Here is a 25,671-nt window from a genome sequence, read left to right on the forward strand (position 1 = left end):
CTTCCAAGGTATAGGGTGTTCCCCTCGACTTTCGCCTGCAAAACGACTCACTAGGAATAGCTGTAGCTCAGGTTCCATCTTACAGCCCCCATGCACTCGTCAAATGCACTTCCTGTGTTCTCTTCATCGTTCGCAGAGTCCTCGGCGTCTCGGATGACATCTGGCTCCTTGAACCTGGGCAGAAGCTCAACTGTCAGTGACGAAATTCCTGGGCTTGGGGCACGGGGAAGTGGGGGAAACTGGAGCACTGGGACAACTGCGTGCCGTTGAACCTGCCCCTCTCCAAGCTTGTTCACACGATGACGCGCCACCTGCAGCGGCGGACAAGTAGGCTTGCTGTTGTTGGCTCGATCGGGCGATGACGGATTTTGGAGGATCAAGTGCGAGTTGCGAGGAGCCTGAGGCTGGCTTGCAGGTGTTTTCACTTGGCAAAGAGTGGGAAGACGGCACCGTAACATTTCTGTTTCACGATGCCACACGACCTCAGAGAGACTGAGCCTCGTGGGACGCGCTCTTTTTTGCATTACTGCGAGAATCGGACACTAGCAGACACAGACGACTCTTTGTAAGGATACTTTCAGGGCAACTGGTGTTTTGCAACGGGCAAGAGCAAGGAAACATGTCGAATCCGCCGCAAGGAATGTTGCGCAAGTTCAAAATTAGCTTGTCAGCCCCACTGCACCTTCCCAACGCTCTTCGAAATGGCTTCGAGCACTCGTTCACACCTGCCACGACCGTCAACTCGAAAGAACAAGCGGCAGGGTTGCAGGAACAAGCGGCCATCCCTCAGCTCTGGTTTCAACTTCTCTACTCGACATTCACTTACATCAGCAGCAGATGGACGGCCATCAAAAACGAAAAGCACAATGAATGCGTCTTTGTCGCCCAGGTCGTCCTCACTTCCCCCCCCAGGATCGATTTCGGTCTTTAGCCTTCCTAACTGTGTTCCCTTCTTGCCACCGGCGAACTTTTCAGCATACCTAGGTACCTTCCATGAGGACGAGATGAGGAGGGCAAGGAGCGAGGCAGGCGACGTCAAAAGAAGTGACATTCTGCCTCAAGATGAAAATTTGACATCATGATGTTCCGCGTCATCAAGAAGTGCCCAACCGATGACAGATGGACGTGGGAGCATGACCTAGCCGCCTGGACAAGCAGGCATCGCTGCTCACGGAACCCACATCCACTCAATGGTTTATCAGCAGCAGACGCGCGCTGGGTGACTTGGGCAAGCAGCAGGAAGGATTCGCAAGCGAGTTGTTTGAGCCATTGCCTGTGTTCCAATGCGGCTTGGCGCCGGCTGGATCGCGGCGAGGAGACTAGGTGTAAGGAAGGAGACTCATTGTGTGTGTCGTGCGGACCAAGTCGTTCAACTGGCTTGATACAATAAGGTATGAACTGTTTGGTGGCGTGCATCCAGATGGGTGAGATGAAAGGTTGATACCCGAACTTCAGTTGTATGTGAAGAGACACTACAAGTTGAGTAGGGAAATTGAAATGCCTGGCTCTAAACCGTAAGCACATCAACGACGGATAAACTGACATTTGCGAATAAGGGTTGGGCCTCCCCTACCACACAGTGCATATAAATTACCAGATGTAGAAATGCCCGAACAAGCTGACTAGGTGACTCGGATTCCATTCTGATCATCAGACCAAATTACCTAACCTTCGTGCTAGGAACAACTGCTAAGTTTTGGGGTACCTTTCTTACTTTCTTGCGATTAGCCGGGCGGCACAATACCTAACTACTCCGCCAAAGTGACTAGTGGTTGTTGTTGTTGTTGTTGTTGTTGTGGTAAATAAGTGTTGGGGCAGGCGTGGAAAGTGGGGTTTGCAGGGTGAGCTCTGCTTGAAGCTTTCCACTTTAGTGTATTTAGATAAGCTGATAAGGCACTAGGAGTCCCGCAATGCCCTGACATCCGATCGTCGGATGCCTGCCGGCGTTACTGTTGGGGTTGTTGTGCTTGACCGGTTGAGCCGGTGGGATTAGGTGAGCAATCCAACATCTTCATCGGGCAATATCATGTCCGTTTGGAAGCATCTCATGCGCAGTGTCAGAGTGTGATATAGAATCCTTACCAATCCTTTTCGAGGTTCGTTCCTACCCAGAGATTACAAATTCCAACGGCAGACTCAACAACAAAGTCGTCGTCGCCGTCATTTACACTACAATGGCGAGAATGGGTGGATTAATAATGTGGGCCTCGGTTCGCTTCTCTCCACCTTACCCAGGTGGCTCTCCTCGTGCTTAAGACTCCGCTGTTCCCGCCGTCCATCTTGCCGTTCTGGTGTCATCACCTCACTGCACTCCATCGATCTCACCACCAACCTCGTCCCATACACCGAACCATCTCATCACATCTATAACGAACAGTTCCTTCACATCAACAGCCAAAATGACTTTCAACCTCGTTGCCGTCGTTTACCCCAAGGAGGGCAAGCTTGAGCGCGTAAGTTGGTTCCTGAAATGCTGAACTACCCCGCTGAACGGAGCTTCCCCGCTGTCGACTGGACCTGAGGTGCAATGATATCGTCAACTTTTTTTCTTTGTGGTCCTTCACCGCTCCTCCCGTTGAGGGGAGCAGTTGCGACTGCCAAACGAATTTCAAACCTCGAGAAGGGCCGACTGAGAAACTCTACCTCTCTACCGCCAACATCCGGTCCATCCGACCTCACTGTGTCTGCAACTTACCATCAACAATCGGCCCTTGTCTCCCACGTGTTTCAACATTCCACACCTAGCATGATTTAAACTCATACCGCGTCTTTCCCGGAATCATGGCGACATCCCCTGACAAATACCCGTCTTACGTACTAACACCCTTCTTCCCCCTTCACAGGTCAAGGAACTCGGCAAGGAGATTTCCGCCTGGGTTGAGGCCAACGAGCCCAACACGCTCCAGTACCACTGGTCTACCTCGAAGGAGGACGACAAGCCTATTATCGTCCTTCAGGAGATGTAAGTTGTTGTGATCTCTCTCTCTCTTTCATCTCATGTCTGGTAGTAGGTAACCGTGGCTAACATATACACTACACTGTCCGCAGCTACGCCGACGAGGCTGCCTTCAACGCTCACAAGGAGAGCCCCAAGTTCGGTTGGTTGATCGAGACTGCCACGAAGGAGGATCTCTTCGCTGCTCCTATCAAGATTCTGTTCCTTGAGCCGTTCACTGGTTTTGCTGGCCGTAAGTAGAGGTCGGGCTTGCCGGTTTGCGATACGACGAATAATTGAAATAATTTTTGCACATCTGCTTGATTCTAGCTGTTGCTGGTAAGATGTGCTTGTGAATTCGGAAGTCTGATGATTTTCTCGGTGACTTCCAGTGTTTCTTTGGCCAGTTCAAGCTTGCACTTCCATGACGAGAGGTGGGCGGTGGGATGGGCTTCCCGAGTGACAACCAACTTTACGACATCCGTCAAAGGTGTCCAGCGAGTTCTGTGTTAAGAGAAGCCTGGGTAGCAAAGGTGAGGTGCGGGAAATAGACTGTTTAGGACGGATGTATGCCCGTGACTTCATGGTATTGAGGCGCGCAGATGGGATAAGAAGGTCGTAGTTCTTGCAAGTACCACAGGTTAGGAGAAGCATTGGGTCGGTGCGGTCAACTTTTTCACGCAAGAAAGTAGAAAGAGCTGCTACATTGAGAAGGATGAACAAAGGGGAACCAATGGGGGAAGCCGGGAAAAGTCCCTGCCGGCTAAGAGGATCAGCCTTGTAACCGAGGTGCCGGTCACTGAGCTTGCAGCTACAGCCTTGTGGCAGAGCACCAACACATGGCAACAACAGAATAACCAGCCACAGGGATCATATTGCATTCAAAGATACTGCCGGCTCGACAATGCAATCCCCGGATGCTTGTTCACGCGGCTCATTCAGTTCGTTGCTTCGGCAGCCCGGACGGGAACTTGGGGGAAGAATGCGGGGCAAGCGGGTCTGGATCCGGGGAGTCCCGGGTCTTGGCGATAACGGTTCCGTTCCGTGAGCTGGATGAAGAAACAATACGTCCCGGGAAGAGACGGGAGAATGGAACCCGAAGAAACCCAATCCAGGGGTAAATTCCAATCGAAAGGTTCCCCTGGGAACCCTGGGGTTCTCGAGGCCCTCGACAGGGTCTCGCAATGGGGAGATGCAATCCAGAGTGGCTCCCAATGAGGTCATCGGTCGAGTCATTGTTCAGTTCAACAGCCCGTGTCAGTGATGTCTGTCAAGTCGGTCAAGACGCCCTGATGATTGACTGTCTATCACAGAAAGTAGCGTGTCCGAGTACCGCGATTGTCAATACCTTCCTTTACCTACCTACCTACGTGTCTCGCTTGCTGTGATGCCCCCGTAATAGTATTGGTGGCCAAGGGTGACAACGAGGGTCCGGCTTTATATCATATACGCCAAAGCCGTAGTCATCCTGGAAACCATCATCACGATGAGTGTCGCCGATATTGAGCGGTGAGGTGGTGTCATGTCGGACCGAGGTCATTCATCGCGATCCTGAACCCCGGATTCCGATCTTTTCCATTTCACGTTCTCCAACAATCCAAACCACGACAAATTCGGCGAAGTCGAGACACAATTGACGGGCACGAGACCTGAGGGCAAGGGTTTTGTCTGTTGTCCAACCTTCCGAAAGGAGGCTGCATGGCATATGGTCTCCTCAGTTCTGGAGATGGATATGGAGTAGTAGCCAGTGAAAGAACGGAAAGGGGAGGTGTGAAGTCTTTCGACGGGTTGAATTGGCGGTCTTTTGATTCGTTGTCAGGATAAAGTTGAAGCTCCAAACACGCCGCCAACCAGACAGCGAGCAACATCGATAATATGATCCAATGTCGAAAACACGGGATGACGACACTGGCTTGAAGAAAGTCTGCCATTGTGAGGTGACGACGGCCAAGACTGCCCTTGATGAAATGAATGTGACGGTCCGGCAATGCTCAAGCCGTGACAGTGGAACCACCTGGCTGCGGATGGCAAGAGGGACCCCCGGACAAGAACCCCGACCAAAGCAGTGACGCGACACTGACAAGCAAGCGTCGGGAAGACGGCCGCTTGGCGCAGTCCACTCTTTGGAGGGTCTGGGCTGCGGGTTGCTGCAAGTGGTCTGTCATTTTGGAGACAGCTCCCTGCTCAATGCTCGTCGTCAACCCCCCACCTTGGACCACTAGTGAGGGGCACAACGCAGCTCTTGCTCTGTTTGGGTGTCCTGGCCAATGAAACCGCGGCTAGAGCGTCGGTGCTATGCTCGGCCGCCCCGCTGGCTGACCTACGATCCCTCCACTTCCTTCCTCGTCCTTGAACCACTGACGGGATTGTTGGGCGTGACTGTCGACCCTCTTGCAGTTTCTCTCTTCTCCGTCTCCTCTTCCCAAATCTCCTGAGCAGGACATCAACCCTTCGTCATACAAATTCCCGCAGTCTGCAAAACCGTGAGTGCTTCCAGTTCTGTCCCGTCTTCCTCTTTTCATCCTCTTCATTCTTGTTTGTGATACCCTCAACCTGCTATCCTGGAAAGCGTTCTTATACTTATTTCCACCTTTTCACATTAACAGCTACCCCGCGTCACGCAACTTCATAACCAAAAACAACAGTCAAAATGGGTATCTTCGATGTAAGTTTCCGCCTCCTCTCAACCTGGCAATTGGTAGCTTCGAAGCGCAGCTGATCTAACGGTGATACCCTCAACAGGAGCTCAACCTTCCCGCTGGCGTCCTCTACGGTACGATTTGGCCAAGCAGATGCGCTGCCCGATACCGGAACATAAACAAAATCTGACCTTTTTCTTACCTCTAGGTGATGACGTCCTGAAGCTTTTCCAGTACGCTCGCGAGAAGCAGTTTGCTATCCCTGCCTGCAACGTCACCTCCTCTAGCACTGCCGTCGCTGCCCTCGAGGCTGCTCGCGACCAGAAGGCTCCCATCATCCTCCAGACTTCCCAGGGTGGTGCTGCCTTCTTCGCCGGCAAGGGCATCAAGGACTCTGCTGAGAAGCGCGAGGCTTCCGTCGCCGGTGCCATTGCCGCCGCTCACTACATCCGCTCCATTGCCCCCATCTACGGCATTCCCGTTGTCCGTAAGTAGCTTAGCTTGTCATTCTCGGTTCAACTTGCCTTCAAGATGCTGACATGGTCCTAGTCCACACCGACCACTGCGCCAAGAAGCTTCTCCCTTGGCTCGATGGCATGCTCGAGGAGGACGAGAAGTTCTTCAAGGCCAACGGCGTGCCCCTCTTCTCTTCTCACATGATCGATCTCTCTGGTAAGTCTGCCCCCGACAAATGCGACCGCTCCCACCAATGCCCCAGCTTACTGACGTGCAATTACAGAGGAGAGCGTTGAGGAGAACATCTCCACCTGCGTCAAGTACCTTAAGCGCATGGCGCCCATGAAGCAGTGGCTCGAGATGGAGATCGGTATCACCGTACGTCAATGTCATGCGCTTGCTCCAAAAGGAAACAGAAAGCTAACACTTGCAAACAGGGTGGCGAGGAGGACGGTGTTGACAACTCCGAGGTTGACAACGCTTCTCTCTACACTCAGCCCGAGGACATCTGGCAGATCGAGGAGGCTTTCCGCCCCATTTCCCCCTACTTCTCCATTGCCGCTGGCTTCGGGTAAGGCTGAACTCTACCCCTTGCTTTCGGTTCATTAGAACTAACGAGATGACAGCAACGTTCACGGTGTCTACGCTCCTGGCAACGTCAAGCTCCACCCCGAGCTCCTTGGCAAGCACCAGGCTTACGTCTCCGAGAAGCTCGGTGGCAAGGACAAGAAGCCCGTCTTCTTCGTTTTCCACGGTGGCTCCGGCTCCTCCAAGGAGGAGTACCGTGAGGCCATCTCGAACGGTGTCGTCAAGGTCAACGTCGACACTGATCTCCAGTGGAGCTACCTCGTCGGTATCCGTGACTACATCCTCAACAACATCGACTACCTCAGGAGCCAGGTCGGCAACCCTGAGGGCCCCAACAAGCCCAACAAGAAGAAGTACGACCCCCGTGTCTGGATCCGCGAGGGTGAGAAGACCATGAAGGCCCGCGTCGAGGAGGCCCTCAAGGACTTCAACGCCGCCGGCACCGTCTAAATGGGAATTGAGGAATAATGAAAATGGAATGATTTGATGAGTACACTGCTTGATTCCGTTCGTGTTTGTGGTGGTTTCCGGCCATTGAGACTGGTTCCATGGCGTGTCGGCTTTGCCGATACTTGGACGTATACAAGCAGGTTGGTTCACGGTGTTCCGGGGGGGTTCAAGTTACCGGCTATGATGATGTTATGCTAGCCGGTTGGGTTTGGGGTGATACCGAAAAGTAGTACATACCCAATTGAAAAGTTGCCTTTGAGTTTCTCCCAAGTCCGTACACGGACCCTTTAGTCACGCTTGGTGGACATGGATCTTGTGCTTTTATGTGGTGGAGTATATAAGGCCCAAGCCAGACTCCTCGTTCCAACAATGAGGCGCTTCCCTGCGCACACAGTCTTTGACAGGTTATGAGCAACCTATTTGGCTCAGTGGTTCCGATGTGAGCGGCGAACACCTCTCGGGGGTAGGAGGTTATGAGTTCGACCCTCAGTTAAGGGCCATTTGATGCACACGCATTTCTTTGTCTGCGATGCTTTGTTCCAGACACCACTTTTCACAGGCTGTCCGACGACAGTTCTGCCCGCTTCCGCTGCCGATGCAGTTTTTCAATCCATCGCTTTAACTACCTGCGTCAATAACGCTGAGAACACCTCTCCTTCACCCCATTACCGGACGCGGTATGGGGTTCTTTTTTTTGCTTTTCTTTCTGCTTTGCTTTTTGTTGTTTTGGTTTTAAGGTCAACTTCAATGTTTGGTGGGCATGCCTCTATGCACGAGACAGCTGATGCAATGCAATGCAATGCAGCAATTTCATGATACTTGTGTTGTACCAGGATGCAAAGATGAGTGGTACACGAGATTTGCTGCGTCTGGGCAGCTTTCCGCACTCAGAGAGTACTCTTTGTCGATTTGATTATTAGAATGTTGCGGGTCTTGATGGGTTCTGGCAACGGTACTAATGGTGTTTTTGGTTACTAGGAGATGGGATGGAAGACGAGAATCGGGCAATTTTGAACAGTTGTATACGTCAAAGGCCAAACAGACGATTCGAGCACTGATGAGTATCGGTCTTCAATCAGATGATATCGATTGTTTTTCCTCCATTGGCTTGCGGTGGATGACGAGTACTTGAACCTAGCTTCGGTCCTGTGCCTCGGCGATCGCATTTTCGGGGTTGACGGCGGTTGTCAGTTACCCGGGTGTCTGAGTCGTTGGCTGGAATGAGAAGGCCGTTTTTACGAGGACCACGAGTTTTCGAAAGGCGATCGCCGTTGTAGTTGGAATTGAGCTAGGCTGAGACGGTTTTGATGGCATTCGTGAACGACGGTCGCAAGAGCAAAGATTACGGCACGCGATGTTGTGGTCAACATCATCGACTGGACCACCCATGACAATATTCAAGCCAAAAAAGTCAAGTCCACAAGTCAGATGCTCATCTTCACCACTGTACAAGATGATCACTTGGAACATTCCAACAGATAATTATCAGCATCAAAACAAGTAAAATGTATATCCAGACCATTTATATAACACCCATGAATGAATGAGACTGTGCAAAGCAGAAATATCAACAAGAACGGAAGAAACAAATAACCCATTATTCCCAGACTCCAATCCATGCAAACCATGCAAACCACCCAAGCCATCCCTCTCGCTCACTCGAAACATACCTAGAATCGATCACTCGGAAGGCTTCAAGGTGCTCACCATCCCGCCCGCCTGATCCTTCAACTTCTCCCAGCTAGAAGCAAACTCCGAGTCCGTCTCCTTTCTCCCCGCCGCGCCGCCCCTCTCCTTGACCTCCCGCTCGAGCATCTCCAGCTGGCGCTTCAGCACATCGATCTGGAACAAGCGAAAGGCATCCTCGATGCGCTTCCGGGACTCGGGGTCGCGGGTGATGGTGCGAGTCGCTGCTGCCGACCCGGTCAGCAAGCCGGTCTCGCCGCCGAGCATCGAGCACCCGATGCCAAAGACGGTGTAAGTGGCGATGTCACCCCAGCGCGTAGGGCGGAGGAGGGGTTCTAGGTCTGGGACTGGTTCTATTTCGCGTAGGTAGGTATGTTAGCAACGAACTGAGAAAAGTTCTGAGAGAGAAGGGAGAGAAAAAGAACTTGCCCCTCCGACCGTTGGCAAATACTACTTCCACCGGCTTGGCCATCATTTTGAACGCGTTGAACAGTTGCTGGCGGTTCTGCCGGATGCGCCAGGCCAAGGCGATGCCGAGACCAAGGCCTAGAAAAGTGCCGATCGTGGTGTGCGTCGAGACTTTGGAGGCGGCTTTGCGCAGGCGTTCGCGGTCTTCGGGCTGGAGATCATGTTGCAGGTGGTGCTCGGCGAGGTCGGCGAGGTCTTTGTTGGGGTGGCCGCGGAAGAGGGCGAACATTGTGGCTGACTTGTTGTACTGATGGTGGTGATTGAAGGGAATGGTGATGTCTTGGCAAAAGATGGGACAGAAGAAGTTGGGACTGTAGAGGTAGGAAATTCAGATTGTTGTGTTTATAACCACTACTAAAGCTATCGTACAAAAAGAAACCTCAAAAGCTGGTTGTCAAAAAGTCGTCATAGTGAATCGAATCGTGTACCCTGTTTCCACTATCTTCTCATGCCTTCTGTTGCGGAGTTGGTGCTGCTGTGGTCCAAAGGTGGTCGATGTGGTGTTTTGCTAATGATGATGTCGATGTCCCGCGAGGGCCCGGCGGAGATGCGATGATGTCACTGCATTGCATTGGCCTCGACGACAGTGAGGTCTCGAAATTGTTAGTGCACCCCTGGAGCATTTTGAACGTTACTTAACAATGTACAGGGCCCCATGCAGGTCCGGGTTCCACTGTTCCTGGGATTGATGCGGACTGCGGTCTGTGGCTGGAACGTTCGTTTTTGCTCCTTTTCTCCTTCTTCGCCTTTCTCTTCATCATCTGGCTTTTGCACACCGTCAAGACTGCACGTCCGTTGTCGTCAACGACCACTAGAACACGAAAGGAACAAAGCCACGTTCTGCGCCCCCACGATGCAAATTGCCGGGCAATGAACGGTCCCCTTTGGGGAACACGTCCGGAATAGAAGCAAACCAACATATGTTGATGGCTGAACCTTCCATGTTAGGTAAGCATTGCCGGCCGTGTGTCGTTTGTCAATGTTTGCTTCCTCCTCAACGCCTGTCACCAAGATGAACGCCCTGTCAGCCCATTCCCAGAGCCACCAGGAGCCCATTGGAATACCGATCTCGGGGCCTGGGATGAATTGAGGGTAGACGGAAGAAGGGCAGAGTCAAGAGGTGACCTGGGGAAGGGTTCAGATATCGTGGCTGCTTACCTGACGCCTACCACACAAGCTCGCTTGTTTTGACCAGATATGGTACTGACCTTGTGCTTTGCTACAGTATCACGAACTCTTTACCACATGCGGCAGTCAGGCTCTGTTTGCTTTCCATTGCTCGCAACGATCCGGTTCAACGGGAACAACCGCTTTGGGCTCTCTGTTTCTTGGTACCGACGACTCTTCAGCCCCCAAATGCAACGACTACTACGCTCTCACACCGCAACGATGAGGCCATGTTGAGGAGGTGGGAAAAACGGGGTATATCCGGCAACAAGCCACTTCAACTGAGGCGAGCGATTATACCTACTGTTGCTGAACAACCTCTTCGAGATATGCCCAACTCGAGCACATCGGCTACCACGATTACAGTGTTGTCTCTCGTCAGGCGCTAGAGCGGATGATAACATGCTGACTGACAACCGACATCGCTAACCGGATGCCCAAGTCGAATCGTCGCACTTTCTTTCAAGATCGCCCGGAATGCAACGTGAAGTCCAAATAAGGTGGTGCACAAAAGGTATACAGGTGCTTCTATAGCGATATCTTCCAAGCACTATATCCGTTACATCCTTCCCCTCCCCAATGCACGTCAGCCGCGCAGGCGGCGCAAGCACTTGGTGAGGTCGCAACCAGTTGACCACGAGCGGCGCGCACATGGTTTCTAGGTTGATGATCCATCCATCCAACTTTCCATGTTATCGTTCGCATGGTGGGATGGAAGTCATGATGGTTGAAAGCCCTGCTTACCACCATTACGGGTTTGGGAAGTTCTCAAAGTGCAATCTTAGCTTGTACGCACCTCGGAACCAAAGGTCGCCGGTCACAGTGCGTGAGACGAATATGCGCCATGCGCGTAAGTAGGTCATCCCGTTGGGCCTTGTGCAAGCTGAGAGCCATTCGTCGGCTGCCTGTTCTGGAAGACGAAGAGAAGGATGCCTACAACGGAACACAAGGTGGGGGAACACGGGATGCTGACCCGATGGATAAGCAATCTCACACTTTCGGAGGTAACGTCTTTGCTGCATATTTCCAGATTCGACGAGGCTCTGTGTGCTTTGGTGGTAGCGGGTGGTTAAGGTTTCTGAACACTGCAACGGTGGGCGAGCACAAACGTCGAATGCGAAGGATGTCTTAACATGAACTTTAAGCGAGCATCAAGATGGCATCTTGAAGACAACTTGGGACTTATCGTTTATTCATTGACTGGCAACCGAAATCCTCCGTTCGAACCATCACCTACGCAAAGCCGCCCCGGATTCCCGAGATACCGGACCGCTCCCGGTAGTATCAACATGTCGCGGAGCAGTGCGGCGCAGCAAACGTGCATGCCCTTAGTGAGGTCGGCAACCGGAATCATGAAGATTCCACGTTTCCTTCGGCTCTCTCGATTGTGCCTCCGCGCCGTACTCATACAGGACATTATTGAGCCCCCTTTCTGCATGGTTGCGGAAGCCAGGTTCTTGTCAACCAGGCTGTCGGATTACGGTCAGACCAGGGAATTGTTCTGCCCGAACATGTGTGGCGTTTCACGACAGGCAGCTACCATTGACACTGCATATCGGTGTTGTTACTGAGCAAACAGATTCCCGCGGCGTCTCTTCTCCGACTTCTCGTGAATTGATCCCGAGTCTGGGAAACTGTCCTGGATTTCCTCAAGTGCTAGACATGGCAATGGATGACAAGGCAGAGACCAGTTGTCCGACGACTAAAAACTCCAAGCCTTCCGACGATTCAGGTACCTGACACAAATCTTTGACTCGGATGCAGCTTTGCAAGGGCGTTGTTTCGTCGCCTCGCTGATTGGGTAATTGTTCTCACTCCGATCATATGTTCCAAGTGTGGCTTGCATACCAAGTCCGATCATCTTCATTTGCAAACGGCCGGCCCAAAGAAGAAAGAGACAAGCAAAAGAAGAAAAGAACACCGGTGCAGTCAGTATGACTGGACTTTTCGGCGCACTGTCCCACCGAAACGGACAAGTTTGATCGCAATCGATCCTCGAGAGACCAACCGGAGTTTGGGAGATCGATAAGATGAAGGTCATCTCGCAAAGGAAAGCCGAAAGAGCAAACATCATGCGATCCTTTATTACTGGTGCCTTGGAAAGTTTTTGGTCTTTCCTATTTCTTTTGAGATTCAAAGATCGACGAGGCACAAGGACCATGACAACAATGCGAAGAGATAATACCGTTGCTTCGGCAAAGGAAAGACAACGTGAACGACTCAAAGGGAGCGAGCACGCTCATACGATGGCGCACCACTGGAGTTACTGAAAGTGGTCTCCGAGAACAGCCACAAAGTCAGCGTTGCAGCAGCCAGGTGCAAGCCCCATTCAGATTGCCGTTCAGCCCTTCTGCATGTAGTTGTACACTAGACATAGTGTACCTTACTGCGACACGCATTTGCAACCCTCCGATTTTCTCTGTGGAGTTTCTATCTCGCTTGCTGGCGATCACGGCCCGCGATAAAGATCATCATGAATGATAGGGCTCAGCTAGGACTTTATTGCTTAAACCACAGCCGACGACTATCATCCCATCATGGAACATAGGCGGCTGGCCGCTGGTTGGCTGTTGTATTGTCAATCTTGTCAATCAATATCTTGTACACTACATGCACTTGGCACTCGCTCGCGGTCAGGACAACGCTATCCCCATCTGGGCATGGCCCTGGACCCCAATGATGCATGCTGGCCGGCTCAAATCTTAACGCTAACCTTCCAAGGCAAAAAACAATGCTGGACTGATCGACCAATCGACATTCCACACTATGCCCTATGTGTGTGTAAGCGACTTGCAAGTCACTTGCTGTCTCTGCACCAACAGTATGGTAATCCCCAAGACGGATGTCTTTGTCTTTAGGCTAACAAAAGCAACCTAACAGCCAGTGCGAGCCTGGTGATACTGTGATAAGAGCTCGAAACAAAGGTTCCATATCGTGAAAGGAGACGACAAGCCTCGCGAGCTTTCACTGTCAAGGACGCTCGAGGGGAACGACAAAGTCCGAGAATTCCGGAACACAGGATTCAGGGCGACACCAAGCCACACCCGAAAGTCGTTGACATGCCTGCAGATATTGGTTATCGTTGACTACAATACCAATCATGTCCCATCAAGAACATCACAGCCGGCTCAAAGCCATTATCTTGCCGTTCAGTCGCCCGGAAGGTCTCGTCGTTATCACCCAGCTGCCAGCTTTACATGCAATACATGCATCGTGGAGGCAGAGCAGATCTACATGGTATCCTGTGTACGCCCAACATCCACGAGGAAAGCACGCTGTCTCACTGGTTGATAGTCCGAACGTGACCCTTACCGTCATAGTTCTCATCACAGTGATCAGCGGATCTCACGCTCCGATACGCCTCAGCCAACTACCACGCTAGTGTAGATTTCCTAGCATCGAGACTCCCACCAGACACGGAACTAAGACAAGTGTGTGAGCGGATAGCAGCAACAGGAAGGCAGAGACACGCGAGTGGGGAGACCTGAAGGGAAAAGAGATAGCACACTTGGATCGGCATCGACGACAAGGCATGCATAGAGGCATGCATGTCATGAGGGAGGCGTTTATGACGGAAGACACAGAATACTCGGAGTATCTTTCCGGGCCGTTGGGGACACTGCAACACATCCGCGAGTCGTTAGGTAATATTGGCCCCGGTGGGTGGGTGGTCAGCAATACAACTGAGACTCTTCGACACACCAAGTGAGATTGGATACAATCCTCGTTATCGGGGACCTCCAGTGGATTACCTATCAATGAAGGCTTCACATCGAACTTGTCTTCGGCCCCTTCCTGTCAACACAAGTTGTGGCCCATTAGATCTGTCTGTCTGTCATCTTCCTTCAGGCACAGAGTCGGACTTGCTCGAGTCATCCTTCCCGTCTTATATCAGCTTCCATTCATCTGCAGGAACAAACAAAAAGGACTCCTTGCCTCTATTCATGTCACCTCTCTTTACTTCTAGGCAGCTTACAGCGACCCCAACGCCACCTACATACCAAGTCCAAACTATCAACAAAACACCCACCATCGAAATGTCCTCAGACTCAACCCCCTCCATCACGAGCCTCTACCCCGAATACCGCACCACCACCCGCCTGGACCACCTCCGCTCAACCGCCTACTCCTACCTGGACGCCCAATCCCACACCTACCTTGACTACACCGGCTCCGGCCTTTGCTCCTCCTTCCAGCTAGCCGCCCATGAAGCCCGGCTCGCCTCCACCCTTTACGGCAACCCCCACTCCGTCAACCCGACTTCGGAAGCCGCCACCATCGCGGTCGAGCAAACCCGCAAAAGGATCCTGAAGCACTTCGACGCGGACCCCGAAGAATATGCGGTTATCTTCACCCCGAACGCCACGGGCGCCGCGAGGTTGGTCGGAGAGGGATATCAGTACAAAAGGGGCGGGAGGCTGGTGTTAAGTGCGGATAATCATAACAGTGTCAATGGGATGAGGGAGTTTGCGAAGAGGAAGGGGGCGAAAGTGGAATATGTCGGGATTAGTGGGACTGATATGAGGATCAAAGAGCACGATGTTATCGAGAAGCTGCCCACAAGATATGCCGGAGTGATGGGGAAAGTGAGAAAGGTGGTGACTGTGCCAGTTAAGGGGTGTCTTGGGCATTTGTCTTCTGCTCCTGATCCAGTGGGGCGGATAGCATTGCCGATGTCCGAGAAGCAACAATATCAAAATCACCAACATCAGTCGACGGGAAAGACAGAGGAGAGAAAAGAAGGAGGGGAAAGACGAAATGGCTTGTTTGCGTACCCGGCTCAATCCAACTTCACTGGCGTCCGACATCCCCTGCACTGGGTACCACTTGCTCAGTCACGAGGTTACGACGTCCTTCTTGACGCTGCCGCTTACCTGCCTACCTCCCGCCTCGATCTTTCGGGGGACATCAAACCTGAATTCATCATCGTGTCATGGTACAAACTCTTTGGCTACCCCACCGGCGTCGGCAGTCTCATCGTCAAGCGCTCTGCCCTAGCCAAACTTCGCAGGCCTTGGTTCAGCGGAGGTACCGTCAAGGCAGTTACTGTTGGAGTAAAGTGGCATCAGCTCAGCGACCGGCTGGAAGAAGCCTTCGAAGACGGGACCGTCAACTTTTTGAGTATCCCCGAAGTGACGGTGGGATTGGATTGGTTGGATTCCAAGGACAATCCTCCGCCTCCTTCTGCCTCTTCTCCCTCCAGTCCTTGTCCCAGTCCTGACAGCACCGATTCCAACGGAGAGAGAAACGGAGTAGGCGGCATGGAAATCCTCGAAACCCGCGTCCGTTGTCTTACGGGTTACTTCTTGGAAAGACTACAAAACCTGCGCCACAGCGACGGTCGACGGATGGTCGAGATCTACGGACCAACAGATACCAAGATGCGCGGAGGCAGCGTGGCGTTCAACTTGCTCGATGCGCGCGGGAAGTACGTGGACGAGCGACTGGTCGCGTTCGAGTCTGCGGCCGCGGGGATCAGTCTGCGGACGGGATGTTTCTGTAATCCCGGTGCGGGCGAGGCGGCGTTCGGGTTGGATATTTGGACGTCGTTTTCGAGGCTGCCGCTGCCCACGTTGTGGAGGATGTGGAGAGGCCAGGGGAGGGATAAGGAGTTGAGTTTTGAGGAGTTATTGAGGGTGCTGGGGTTGCCGACGGCGGGGGGGATAAGGGTCAGCTTTGGGGTGGCGAGTAATGAGAGGGATGTGGATAGATTTTTTGAGTTTGTGGAGAAGACGTATAGAGATAGAGTGACGGGGAAGGAGGGGTTGCCGGATAGGATGGGGTGTTGAAGAGAGGGGTGGGATATAGATGGGTTGTTAAGAAGGAAGGTCAATGTACATAATTGAAAGTTTGAGTGTTGAAGTAATTGGAGTATGTGCTTCTGCTCACGTCCATGTTTGGAATCGTGCTTTGTTTGGTGTTGAGGTGGGATGAAAGCATGAAGGACGACGTTGGATGACTTGGAGAGAAGTTAAAAAGTGGGTCAAAACAATGTCAGTAACAGTGGGCAGCCGCTGTGTTTTGGGAGCTAAATCGAGCAATAAGGTCAAAAGTGGAACCCCGACGACATGTCATCCGCCTTGACTTCTCGACCTCTCGACATATCGGACGTAGGCACGGCGCTTGGATGCGAGTTTGACACATCCCGATGTACGTATTGCCTATACCTAATTATATAAACCTTGAGACTCTTTTAGCTAAGCGCGGGCTTAAGCGGACTTCATATGTCCTTGTTCCAGGGGCTGACGCTGGCGGCACAAAGGCCACCCAACTTCCAGGTAAAGGCTCCCTCCATTTTCAGCGCTACCGTCGTCGGACTAGCGAACAAAACAGCTGACTTCTTTCTGTTATCATACCACGTAAACAACCCCACCGTATCCCCAGCAACCAGAAAGGGGAAGACGGTCGGCGTTCCTCACCTCTCATCCATGTCCCGATTGAACTTCGACCTCTACGAGTCCAGTCCACGCCAACACACATTCGGAGCCCTCGTCACAGCCTGACCGTGCTCTGCGCCCACCCCCGCATTGCTTCGACGGTCCACCACTCGAGCCAACATGTTTCGTTCGTCACCTTCCCGCAGCGCCGGTACGGCCTCCCATTGGAGATTTGGTGTGCTTGATTAGCGGTTATGTGCATGACAGGGTCCCTGGAGAGAGGCTGTGTGGTGGGAACGGCCCGCTGGTGGCCGCCGATGGCCACTTATAGCGGCCGGGCGCATCATCTAGCCATTCGTGGGCGTACAACATGACATGCAAAGACCAAAAAGTGCAGGAAAATGCACGATGCAACCAACGGGAACAAGACATGAAAGCAAACGGATTCTGCCAGTCTGCCTAAGGACACGGACATATGGAAGCGACCCCTCATTTTGGGCTTCCCTTTGCTGCTGGTGAGCTGAGTTGAGGGGGTTTATCTTGAGCGAATTCCCGTCTTTTTGCAGTGTTGGAAAATTACACCCTTGATATGTGTTACTGTGGCATGAGTGCCTGTTTTCGTTGTATTGAATGGGGACTGTAACTCGAAGCAATCATGCCAACCACTCCATCTTCCAGACGTAACTCCCAACGAAGCCGACGGGGAAGCACTCCGCCGACACCAGGACAAAATGGCTCGAAGCTTGCGGGACGCATAATGTGGTTGCCGTATGCGGATGAGCTCAGCGTGTCGACTGGTTTCTCCGAGGAATCCCATAACCACCCGGTCCTTGTGCTTTCGAAGAAGATTGCTGCAGATGGGAAGGTTGACATTCTTTTTGTGAGTTGCGCAAGACTCTTGAAATCTTCCAATGCATCAGTCATGTCCCAAGACTCGACGTCCACAAGCTAACAAGCTTGGTATGTGCAATCCAGATGACATCCTTTGGCGGCACGGATCTTGAAACGAGGCATCGGTACAGCAACACTCAACTACGAGGAATTTACCTTCCCATTGATCCGTCACCTCCCCATCCAGACAACAATATCCAACTGAAGCTTGACCACGGCGTGCCGGCCTTCAAGAAGAACTCCTACGTAAATACTAGGGACCATAAGAAAATCCTCTTCTCTCTTCTGAGAAACTACGATCGTCGCAAAAACAAGATTTACACCATCACGGATGCCTCATACCAGATTGTGGTAAAACGTTCCGGTTACTGCGAGCCCATTCCTCCTGTCTACGATGACAGGTTCACTGTTCCAGTTCCTCTGGACATTCTTGTTCAGGCTCATCTGGAAGCAGAGAGAAAGCGGAGCCAGGGATACGGAACAATACCCAGTGTTACTGTTAGTCACAACCTCTCTTTTTTGAACATACTTACCTCTACCTCTGATGAGGTTTCACTGAGTTCTATTTTCTAACTCCCTCTTTCAGCCACAGCTACAATACCCCGCCTCGCGACCTGTCCAAAGCACTGCTCGAAGCGACCACCACAGCTACAACAGCTACAACAGCTACGACCCGTACTATTCCGATGTCCACTCCCAGAGAAAGCGCAACTCCGCAAGACCTTCCGGTCACTCGTCAGGCGGATCTCCTGACGATCTCTCACCAAGCGCCCAGATTGTTCTCGGCCTTATCTTCGCGACTACCTTTGCCTGTGTAGTGGCTCTCGTGTACATGCTTTTCAGTTATTTGTTTGGAGGCCTGAAGGAGGTTGACTGGCACAAGGTAGCTAATGCTGTCGGGTCCTTCTTTGGGGATTGTTTGGTTACTATGGGTAAGATCCTCAAGTATCTGGTAGTCGGCATGGCTAAGAGTGTTGCATGGGTGGCAAAGAGTGCGTGGGTGTTGGTGAGGGACTGGATCATGGGGACACCAAAGGATACCTCTAAGTGGAAGCTTTTCTGAGTGCCTTGGTCTTGCTTGAGAGGAGGTCTTCAAGGGAGGTAGAGGTAGGCTACCTGTCTACCTACACGATGGGATAAAGCACGGGCTTAACGCTGGGAGGGGTCAAGGTCATGCTGACCTCGAGGCTCTTTCACTTCCCGTTGAAGACGGGAGTCTAGAGTGCCGGCGTATGAGGCTCATACGCCATTCACTGAGCTTTGGCATCTGGGCTGTTTTCTGTCTTTCCCGTTACTCCCTACCTTCCATCCTTTGGTCGCTTCTTCTTGCACCGCTTCGTCGTCCGAAGTACGTTCTGTTTCTGCCTGGGGCATCTAGGGCAGTTTGAAGTTCTGCACGTAACTTTCAATACAGATTCTGCACACAAAAGATTGAATTGTACACTGCCTTGCCCCACCTTGTTTTTCACTTGCTCTGGTTTAAAATCCATTGAAGATCTTCTCGCGACCTTCCTTCTCTCACCTCTCAAACTTTTCCCCTCACCCCCAACTTTCGGTCTCCAGTTCCTCAAACCAAACATCACCCAGTTCCTCAAGCACATCGGCATCACTTGATACACGTGTATCACGCAGCCCTAAGAGTGTGTTGAAGGTAGGCGGTCCGAAGCTCGTACGGTAGGGCCGAACTTGCCTCGAGACACGCATCTGCTTTCCCCCTCCTGAATTCCCCAGAACGCGGTCGGCAGGAGGACGGGTAGTTCGAAGACGCCTCCAACTACAGCCAAACCAGCTCTCAAACCCTCGGCAACAACACCTGCCACGACCGCATCCAACCCCCCTCGTATCATACGTCAACATCGTTGACCGTAAGTAGTCGTCTCTTGTTCATTCTGTCAGAAGAGTGAAGAAATTGTGAGTACTCACTTTTACTCCAGGGCGCCGCTCATCCTAACCACAGGAAGAGGTCGTCGTCGTCGTCGTCATCGTGTGCCCCCCTCACGGCACCCGGCCCTGACCAAAAGAAGGCGTTTGTTATACACTCTGCTTTGATGAGTGGCAAAGCAGCGGGGATCGCCCCAGCCCGAGCCTACCCTGACAGCCGTGAAAGCATCCGAGATGCTTCGCATCCATCCAGCACACAAGAAAATCAGGAAGGTGATTGTACACACGGGTAACGTGTAAGTAGAAGCTGTTGCTTGTTTTTTTCTGTCAGAAGAGTGACGAGATCCTGAGTCCTAACTTCATCTCCAGGTGCTGCAACAGTGGCAGCCGCCACAACAAAGGCGGACGCCCATGCCCATCCAGAACCATGTCCTCCACCAACTCTTCTCATGCTCCTGCTAATCGCCATGCCGACAACCACGACCAACCGCAGTGGCCGCCGCCACAACAAAGGCGGACGCCCACGCCCATTCAGTACCAGGGCGGCCCGGGCCAGCCTAAGGGCTGCACCAGCATTTGAGAAGCTTGTCAAAGATGTTAAGAACAAGGGAAAGGCCTCGCTGCCAATTTCAAGCTTCTCAAATGCTGGTGCAGTCGAGACTCTGAAGCAGTCTTGTTGGACTGGGACGACGAAAAGGTGTTGATTCAGGTAGTAGGAACAGGGAAGAAGGGAAAAAGCACCTAGGGCAGCCTAAATACCCAGGATAGGAGGGCCAGTGAATGGAAGCACAGTGAATGGGCGCCAAGAGGCACGGCCGGCCAACAAGTCTCTCTGGAGATGCGGGCCAAGCTGGAAATCAAGTCGAAAGATGCCAAGGCAAAGTCGAAGTCGAAGTCGAAGTCGAAGTAGATAGAACACAATGAGACTTTTACGTTCAATTATCTCTGTTCACGTTTGTTCAAACCTTGGGACAAAAGAAAATGTGCTATGCGACTGTCGTTGTGCTTACACGCACTGGGACATGGACGTTGTTAATACCTAGAGGTAGATTAATCTTCTTTCAAGTAAGGTTGGTTTGGACTTTGAAAATCTCGTGATCCCACAAGCCGTAGTAAATATTTTCTTCTTTTCTTGACGGGATAAGGCGTGCTTATGATCAAAGATGAAAGAATGGAAGACTTGAAAACGGGCCAGACTGGCTGACCACACACAGGACGCAGGAGAAAGAAGAGGATCAAAGGCTTGCTTTACTCATTTTGTGAGTTTGAAGGTAACGAAAAAAAAGGATCCCAGTTCAATTTTCAGAGAGTAGATTGTGAAAGAAGGATGGCAAGCTGGTTCAGATTGCACAACCAACAATGTTCGTTTTCGATTCGGATCAGAGTGTCCTGCGGTTCTCACCGATTTCGCGGTTATAGGTTGTTTTTTAGCGAGCGCATTCTGTGAGTTACTTCTTGCCCGCTGATGCTGATTTTTATGTGCTCCATGTCAACCTGAGCTCACCTTACAATCACACCAGACTCCTTCTTGGAGACGGACACTCAACATTTGGAAGACAATTTAAAGCATTTTCATGCCAACCGGCTGGTCTTTCCTCCTTTTACACTCCAAAGAGGACTGGACTGCAATGATCAGATATTTTTTGAAGCACGAAGAGTCAATGTCTTGATGATTTCCTTCGCCACAGCACCCGCTGCGAAAAGTGGGTCTGGATCAGGGGCACTCAATATTTCCTGTTATCGGGAAAATTACACCACTGATGTATTCTTCCGACAAAGAGACCTTGAGTGAAAACTGAAGGCCAGAGAATCTAATGCTGTTACTTTGTCTGCCGCAGGGTGCTTTAAGCACGATCAAAATAGCGAGTGTCCTTCAGGTGTTTGGGATCAGGGATACAGTGCATCCCTCCACGCCACTCGGTATACCACTGGGCAACTATGCTTTTCAAGAGTGTCAAAAGGGACCTAAAGGTGAATCCAAAGTGTTGCTTGCATGTTAAACACATCAACTCGCTAGTGGTGTAGAACAACGTGGACGATATCTTGCAATGCTTCCTGGCAACGGACCGCGTGGCATCCATCTCTCGAGAACGCCAAGGACAGACCCAGGTGCCTTCCACGAAGGGTTCTGATACCACAGAGTGCCAGGCATGAATGAAAATGACGGAAATGGAACTATTGGATGAATGACGTACTTGAAAGTATCTGGAAGGATCCAAACCGGTAGCAGGCATCCGAACCTGACCCAGACCGCCATAGAGCATAACGGTTGGCCCGGTAATCCGATCTTTCTGCCTCAGCCGGCAGCCCCAGTCACAGTAGGGCTATCACAGTTCAGCTGGCAAACAAGCCTTCCTGCGTGTGCACGTGTAGTATGTATGTGGTGTTGTGAGAGGCTGTGGCTGTAACTGGCAGCTGGCAAAATTGACCACTGTCTTTGAACTCAGTGTGAGCACCACATGCAGCCACATAACGGACGGGCAAGAGAAACAGAAATAAAAGCTTCCCGGACTCACCATTTTGACCCCTCACTTCTTCCCAAACCCTTCCCATCACAACAAAGTTCCAACAACAACGTTCCAACTCAGTTTGAACAAAATTCCAAACACCGCTCCAAGCAAAGTTCCAAAGATAATCCCACAAAAACACTCTCTACGCGTTCCCAATCTCAAGGTACGTCGATTTGATGAGCTAAGTCCAGAAATAACCCATTTGAAGTTGAAGCTCACATCTGTCAGCGAATCCATGGGCGCTACCTCTACAGGTAGATGAGGAGGCGGTTGAGAAGATCAACCGGGACTGAAGCTCCTGTTGACAACAAGACCATTGTGCCTCCCTGTAAGTACCACATTCCTCCGCTCCTGCCTGTATTTTTCATCTCGAAGTGAACTCTAGTCATTCTCACCTGTCGTTTTCAAGAGGTTCTAACATCTACCACTCCGAAAGCATCAGGTCACCAAGTTTCCATGATCGCACGGTCCCGGGCCGCACTCTCCTGGTGACACGGGGTTTTCCCGTTGAGGGAAGCAGCTACCTCTACCATGAGCTGTACATAAGGCTCGTTGACGGAGCCGTCAGCTCGCTGGAGACTTGAGAAGACAACAATCAAGACATTCATCATTCATCAAGGCTACGCTAATTCCACGCAACACCTGGCATCGAGAGCCGCAATGGACACGAGAATGCGTACCACAACCCTGGTGCTTTCATCGACGCTCCACAGCAAGTCAACCCTCAGCTGGCTGGTCATGACACGCAAACAAACCAATGCACCAGACCAAGCCAAACTTGCTGTGGAGTGTCGATGACACCAAACGCAAGCAAATTTAGAGGTACCAGCTCCTCTGTACGGCAACCGTACCAAAACAAATGCAGCCTAAGACGCACAGAAAATGGAGTGGAAAGCAGACCTCGGATGCCGAACTGTTTAAACCCGATTCAACGTACTCCATCTTTCCGCCCTTGAGTTCCACCTCCGAGCCGTCGAAGCTGCCCTACAAACAAAACACCAGCAGCATCTGGACCGACACATAGGAGCATGGTATTGGCATAAAACCATATGCGGCTTTCACCGTAGCAGAACCGTACTCCATCGCAGCTTGTGTCTCCAATCCCAACGGCCAAGTTGATTGTCGACTTCAGCTGGTCAAGACGATTGCAATGTGTCAACTTCTGCCAAAGACATTCATAGCAAACGATGTTGACGGTCGTGATCAACAACAGCAGCAACATCATCGGGGTGATAAGCCCCACTGGAAAAACAAAAAGAAACGTGGTGAGACGCATCGGTGACAAAGTGCCGGATCATCTGAGGGGCATCAACCGCAGTCTGATCGGGACGAAGCAATCGTCGAAGTGAACGGAGTGGATGTGAACACGAGGACACGAGAATGGTGGTGAACTTGTTGATTGAAGAAGAGGAAGAGGAAGAGGAAGAGGAACAAAGACATTGATGGACGGGATAAGAAGCGGGTGGGGAGCATTAGATGCCCGTAGACACAGAGGTCCGGTATTTAGCAAGTAGAAAAAAACACACCTATTTGTGCCAACAAAAGACATGAATGACCGCCTTGTCGAAAACCATTGCCAGATCAATTTGGCGCCCTCTTAGTGTACATTTACGTTTATTGAGGAGAAAGTGCTGGAAGTCCATGCTCTGGGCGCCCATTCACTGTCACTGTGCTTCCCATTCACCGGCTCCATGTCCCCTGCCCTCTCTGGGTACCTATTTATTTAGCTCTGGACTGCCTGGTTTCCGAATCTCCTCTTGTACTGCCACTAGCAGAACAAAACATAAATCAATTTTTCTGTCGTCACGTCTCCAGCCCCCAACAGAAAACAAAATTTCGCAAGATTGGCCTCGGGTACATGTACCTTAGACTCTTAAAGGTACCTAGAGGCAATCATGTCTGACCATATTCAACGGTCTGCATCCCAAAGAGCCCAAAATACTTCCCAAGCTCGCCAGTAGGACAATCATCCGTACAGGGTATGCAAATTCATTATAATATCCCTATCTTGGAACGTTATTGTAGAAGATCTTGCTCACGCAAGGTTTGAACAATCTCGATGCTCAGAGAGAGAGATATCTAGAAGAGCACATAATGAACTGGCTCCGACTCCAATCCTTCCTCAACTTTTTTTTATCTCACCCTTCCTTGTCCTTCTTTACTTCTAGCTGGGAACAAATGTCCTATACTATAGCCTTGAAATTATCGTCCCCGTACTTGAGACAGCAGCAAAGGTATACCGGAGCTCTCAAGGCTTGCTTGAACCGGTATCGTCTCTTTTATAGCATCTGGTGCGTTGGATGGGGTATATGGTTGGATTTATGGTATTTGTAGCCCTTGGGATCTTGGGCAACTCCATATCTTGATCACACCATCGATAGAGGTACCTACCAGTGCAGGTTGACTTCTCATTCTTGACGAATCACGTCAACTATTACCATTGATGACTGGAGAGAGTGTTGGAGGTCCGTGCACTACCTCTAGGCCCCCAAACACTAGAATAAAGTGGGCGGGCATGCTTTCAATGGGCGTGCTTCCATTCACTGGCACTTCCTTCAGGTGCCTCTATGTAGAGGTATTTAGGCTGCCATTGTTTCTGGTTCTTCTTTTCCGATAACCGATTCCACTGCCCTTCAAAATCACAAAATACCTCTACCCAGTGGTAGCCATTTTCATCGTCACCTTTTCCAGTCCGCTTCCAACAAAACACCAACATCTGTCTGGTCCCGCACAACATGGACGGACATAAGCACGCCCGGTTCGAGCCGTCTAACCGTTTCCCACCGTCTGGTTTGCCCCAGCCATCTCAAACATCCGAGTCGTCCTCCCAGAGTAGCCGCGGTGACGATCCTGAGCAACAAAGGAGGTATGACACCCCTTCAAAACCCATCAGCCCTCCCTGCAACAACACGCAGCTCTCTAACACCATGTATACCTACCTTACCTTACCTCTAGAGATATGATGCAAATGTACTCGGTTTTGTTTTGCTTTTGCTATATCGGTTTACCCACGCTGGTTCTCCTCTTCTGCGTTGTAGTGACTCTGACCATTGTGATCTTTTGGGTGGGAATCAAGACCCTTCACGTGGCTTCAGGCGCGACATTGCACGCACTGGAAATTATCATATCCATATGTTGGGGTTTCCATCATGGGTTGGGCTGGGTGGTATGGCATTTAGGAACTCGACTCACGACGTCGCTCTGGATTGCAAGTTTTGGGAGCCTGGTGTTAGGAATGATAGGAGTAGCTTTCACCTACCTAGACGGACCTTGGAGGAGGCATTTCCGGGATCATGAAGAATCTACTGAATGACTTCCAGGTTGGCATTTCGATCCACACATGTTGACTTGCTCGGATTCTCGTTTCCGTCTTGAATAAATTGAGGGATGCTCCTACCCTCACAAGCTTGCTTCTTCCATTCTTCTTCAATCAACAAGGTCACCACACTCGCTTAAGTAGGGTACCCTTGTGATCCTTCGTTTCACTTCAACAGAATCAATATCTTTAACTTCAGATACCTACCTAGACATTTATCAAGGTTTTGTTTCTACAAGCCAAAAGCCATGATCCTCATGAAACGGTGAACGGGCACCAAACATACCTACCTATGTCAAGTATTCTG

The 25,671-nt window shown here is 51.3% G+C and overlaps 11 protein-coding genes across 11 annotated transcripts; 7 read left to right on the plus strand and 4 right to left on the minus strand.

Annotated features, from left to right (window-relative positions):
- Positions 1–119: 119 nt before the first annotated feature.
- On the plus strand, positions 120–870 carry B0T23DRAFT_307545 (uncharacterized protein; the record flags this gene model as incomplete). Its single annotated transcript, XM_062834426.1, has 3 exons — positions 120–192; positions 611–621; positions 664–870. Coding segments are annotated over 3 exons (291 nt in total), but the record flags the coding sequence as incomplete, so codon positions are not given.
- A 1,529-nt stretch (positions 871–2,399) lies between these two features.
- Positions 2,400–4,199, plus strand: B0T23DRAFT_400525 (uncharacterized protein; the record flags this gene model as incomplete). Its single annotated transcript, XM_062838493.1, has 9 exons — positions 2,400–2,453; positions 2,844–2,962; positions 3,049–3,188; positions 3,434–3,468; positions 3,530–3,556; positions 3,587–3,756; positions 3,788–3,876; positions 3,917–3,979; positions 4,015–4,199. 9 exons carry the CDS (start codon positions 2,400–2,402, stop codon positions 4,197–4,199), a joined length of 882 nt encoding a protein of 293 aa, XP_062696420.1.
- Positions 4,200–4,343: 144 nt separating this feature from the next.
- Positions 4,344–4,993, minus strand: B0T23DRAFT_1118 (uncharacterized protein). The gene has a single exon (XM_062831873.1). It carries the CDS (start codon positions 4,864–4,866, stop codon positions 4,516–4,518), a length of 351 nt encoding a protein of 116 aa, XP_062696421.1. The 5' UTR covers positions 4,867–4,993; the 3' UTR covers positions 4,344–4,515.
- A 398-nt stretch (positions 4,994–5,391) lies between these two features.
- B0T23DRAFT_368575 (fructose-bisphosphate aldolase) lies at positions 5,392–7,327 on the plus strand. Its single transcript, XM_062836451.1, has 8 exons — positions 5,392–5,418; positions 5,542–5,600; positions 5,678–5,708; positions 5,783–6,061; positions 6,124–6,246; positions 6,314–6,408; positions 6,468–6,601; positions 6,657–7,327. Exons 2-8 carry the CDS (start codon positions 5,586–5,588, stop codon positions 7,066–7,068), a joined length of 1,089 nt encoding a protein of 362 aa, XP_062696422.1. The 5' UTR covers positions 5,392–5,418; positions 5,542–5,585; the 3' UTR covers positions 7,069–7,327.
- A 1,200-nt stretch (positions 7,328–8,527) lies between these two features.
- On the minus strand, positions 8,528–9,755 carry B0T23DRAFT_368577 (uncharacterized protein). Its single transcript, XM_062836452.1, has 2 exons — positions 9,184–9,755; positions 8,528–9,107 (listed from the first exon to the last, which is right to left on the minus strand). The coding sequence occupies exons 1-2, from the start codon at positions 9,449–9,451 to the stop codon at positions 8,749–8,751; spliced, it is 627 nt and encodes a 208-aa protein (XP_062696423.1). The 5' UTR covers positions 9,452–9,755; the 3' UTR covers positions 8,528–8,748.
- A 2,270-nt stretch (positions 9,756–12,025) lies between these two features.
- Positions 12,026–12,738, minus strand: B0T23DRAFT_1472 (uncharacterized protein). Its single transcript, XM_062832463.1, has one exon. The coding sequence runs from the start codon at positions 12,548–12,550 to the stop codon at positions 12,092–12,094; it is 459 nt and encodes a 152-aa protein (XP_062696424.1). The 5' UTR covers positions 12,551–12,738; the 3' UTR covers positions 12,026–12,091.
- A 1,688-nt stretch (positions 12,739–14,426) lies between these two features.
- On the plus strand, positions 14,427–16,178 carry B0T23DRAFT_424360 (pyridoxal phosphate-dependent transferase; the record flags this gene model as incomplete). Its single annotated transcript, XM_062839850.1, has 1 exon — positions 14,427–16,178. The coding sequence occupies one exon, from the start codon at positions 14,427–14,429 to the stop codon at positions 16,176–16,178; it is 1,752 nt and encodes a 583-aa protein (XP_062696425.1).
- A 1,243-nt stretch (positions 16,179–17,421) lies between these two features.
- On the plus strand, positions 17,422–19,121 carry B0T23DRAFT_433710 (uncharacterized protein; the record flags this gene model as incomplete). Its single annotated transcript, XM_062840460.1, has 3 exons — positions 17,422–17,646; positions 17,715–18,155; positions 18,244–19,121. 3 exons carry the CDS (start codon positions 17,422–17,424, stop codon positions 18,718–18,720), a joined length of 1,143 nt encoding a protein of 380 aa, XP_062696426.1. The 3' UTR covers positions 18,721–19,121.
- A 547-nt stretch (positions 19,122–19,668) lies between these two features.
- Positions 19,669–20,204, plus strand: B0T23DRAFT_1756 (uncharacterized protein). Its single transcript, XM_062832988.1, has 2 exons — positions 19,669–19,834; positions 19,908–20,204. Exons 1-2 carry the CDS (start codon positions 19,773–19,775, stop codon positions 20,116–20,118), a joined length of 273 nt encoding a protein of 90 aa, XP_062696427.1. The 5' UTR covers positions 19,669–19,772; the 3' UTR covers positions 20,119–20,204.
- Positions 20,205–22,280: 2,076 nt separating this feature from the next.
- Positions 22,281–22,727, minus strand: B0T23DRAFT_368585 (uncharacterized protein). The gene is made up of 2 exons (XM_062836453.1): positions 22,485–22,727; positions 22,281–22,376 (listed from the first exon to the last, which is right to left on the minus strand). The coding sequence occupies exon 1, from the start codon at positions 22,657–22,659 to the stop codon at positions 22,492–22,494; it is 168 nt and encodes a 55-aa protein (XP_062696428.1). The 5' UTR covers positions 22,660–22,727; the 3' UTR covers positions 22,281–22,376; positions 22,485–22,491.
- Positions 22,728–24,609: 1,882 nt separating this feature from the next.
- On the plus strand, positions 24,610–25,566 carry B0T23DRAFT_368587 (uncharacterized protein). The gene is made up of 2 exons (XM_062836454.1): positions 24,610–24,914; positions 25,004–25,566. The coding sequence occupies exons 1-2, from the start codon at positions 24,784–24,786 to the stop codon at positions 25,359–25,361; spliced, it is 489 nt and encodes a 162-aa protein (XP_062696429.1). The 5' UTR covers positions 24,610–24,783; the 3' UTR covers positions 25,362–25,566.
- Positions 25,567–25,671: the final 105 nt, after the last annotated feature.

Source organism: Neurospora hispaniola, assembly GCF_033458365.1.
Source record: "Neurospora hispaniola strain FGSC 10403 chromosome Unknown B0T23scaffold_1, whole genome shotgun sequence".
Lineage (NCBI taxonomy): Eukaryota > Fungi > Ascomycota > Sordariomycetes > Sordariales > Sordariaceae > Neurospora > Neurospora hispaniola.

What these genes read in the sequence shown, in the direction of transcription:
- B0T23DRAFT_1118 (XM_062831873.1), bottom strand. Translation starts at nt 4,866, where the DNA reads ATGGCAGACTTTCTTCAAGCCAGTGTCGTCATCCCGTGTTTTCGACAT.
- B0T23DRAFT_368575 (XM_062836451.1), top strand. An exon ending in TCACATGATCGATCTCTCTG is followed by an intron (nt 6,247 to 6,313) that starts GTAAGTCTGCCC and finishes GTGCAATTACAG; the next exon opens with AGGAGAGCGTTGAGGAGAAC. An exon ending in TCCATTGCCGCTGGCTTCGG is followed by an intron (nt 6,602 to 6,656) that starts GTAAGGCTGAAC and finishes ACGAGATGACAG; the next exon opens with CAACGTTCACGGTGTCTACG.
- B0T23DRAFT_368577 (XM_062836452.1), bottom strand. Translation starts at nt 9,451, where the DNA reads ATGTTCGCCCTCTTCCGCGGCCACCCCAACAAAGACCTCGCCGACCTC. An exon ending in ATTTGCCAACGGTCGGAGGG is followed by an intron (nt 9,108 to 9,183) that starts GCAAGTTCTTTT and finishes TACGCGAAATAG; the next exon opens with AACCAGTCCCAGACCTAGAA.
- B0T23DRAFT_1472 (XM_062832463.1), bottom strand. Translation starts at nt 12,550, where the DNA reads ATGGTCCTTGTGCCTCGTCGATCTTTGAATCTCAAAAGAAATAGGAAA.
- B0T23DRAFT_1756 (XM_062832988.1), top strand. Translation starts at nt 19,773, where the DNA reads ATGCTTCGCATCCATCCAGCACACAAGAAAATCAGGAAGGTGATTGTA. An exon ending in ATTGTACACACGGGTAACGT is followed by an intron (nt 19,835 to 19,907) that starts GTAAGTAGAAGC and finishes CTTCATCTCCAG; the next exon opens with GTGCTGCAACAGTGGCAGCC.
- B0T23DRAFT_368585 (XM_062836453.1), bottom strand. Translation starts at nt 22,659, where the DNA reads ATGATGAATGTCTTGATTGTTGTCTTCTCAAGTCTCCAGCGAGCTGAC.
- B0T23DRAFT_368587 (XM_062836454.1), top strand. Translation starts at nt 24,784, where the DNA reads ATGGACGGACATAAGCACGCCCGGTTCGAGCCGTCTAACCGTTTCCCA. An exon ending in GATCCTGAGCAACAAAGGAG is followed by an intron (nt 24,915 to 25,003) that starts GTATGACACCCC and finishes CCTTACCTCTAG; the next exon opens with AGATATGATGCAAATGTACT.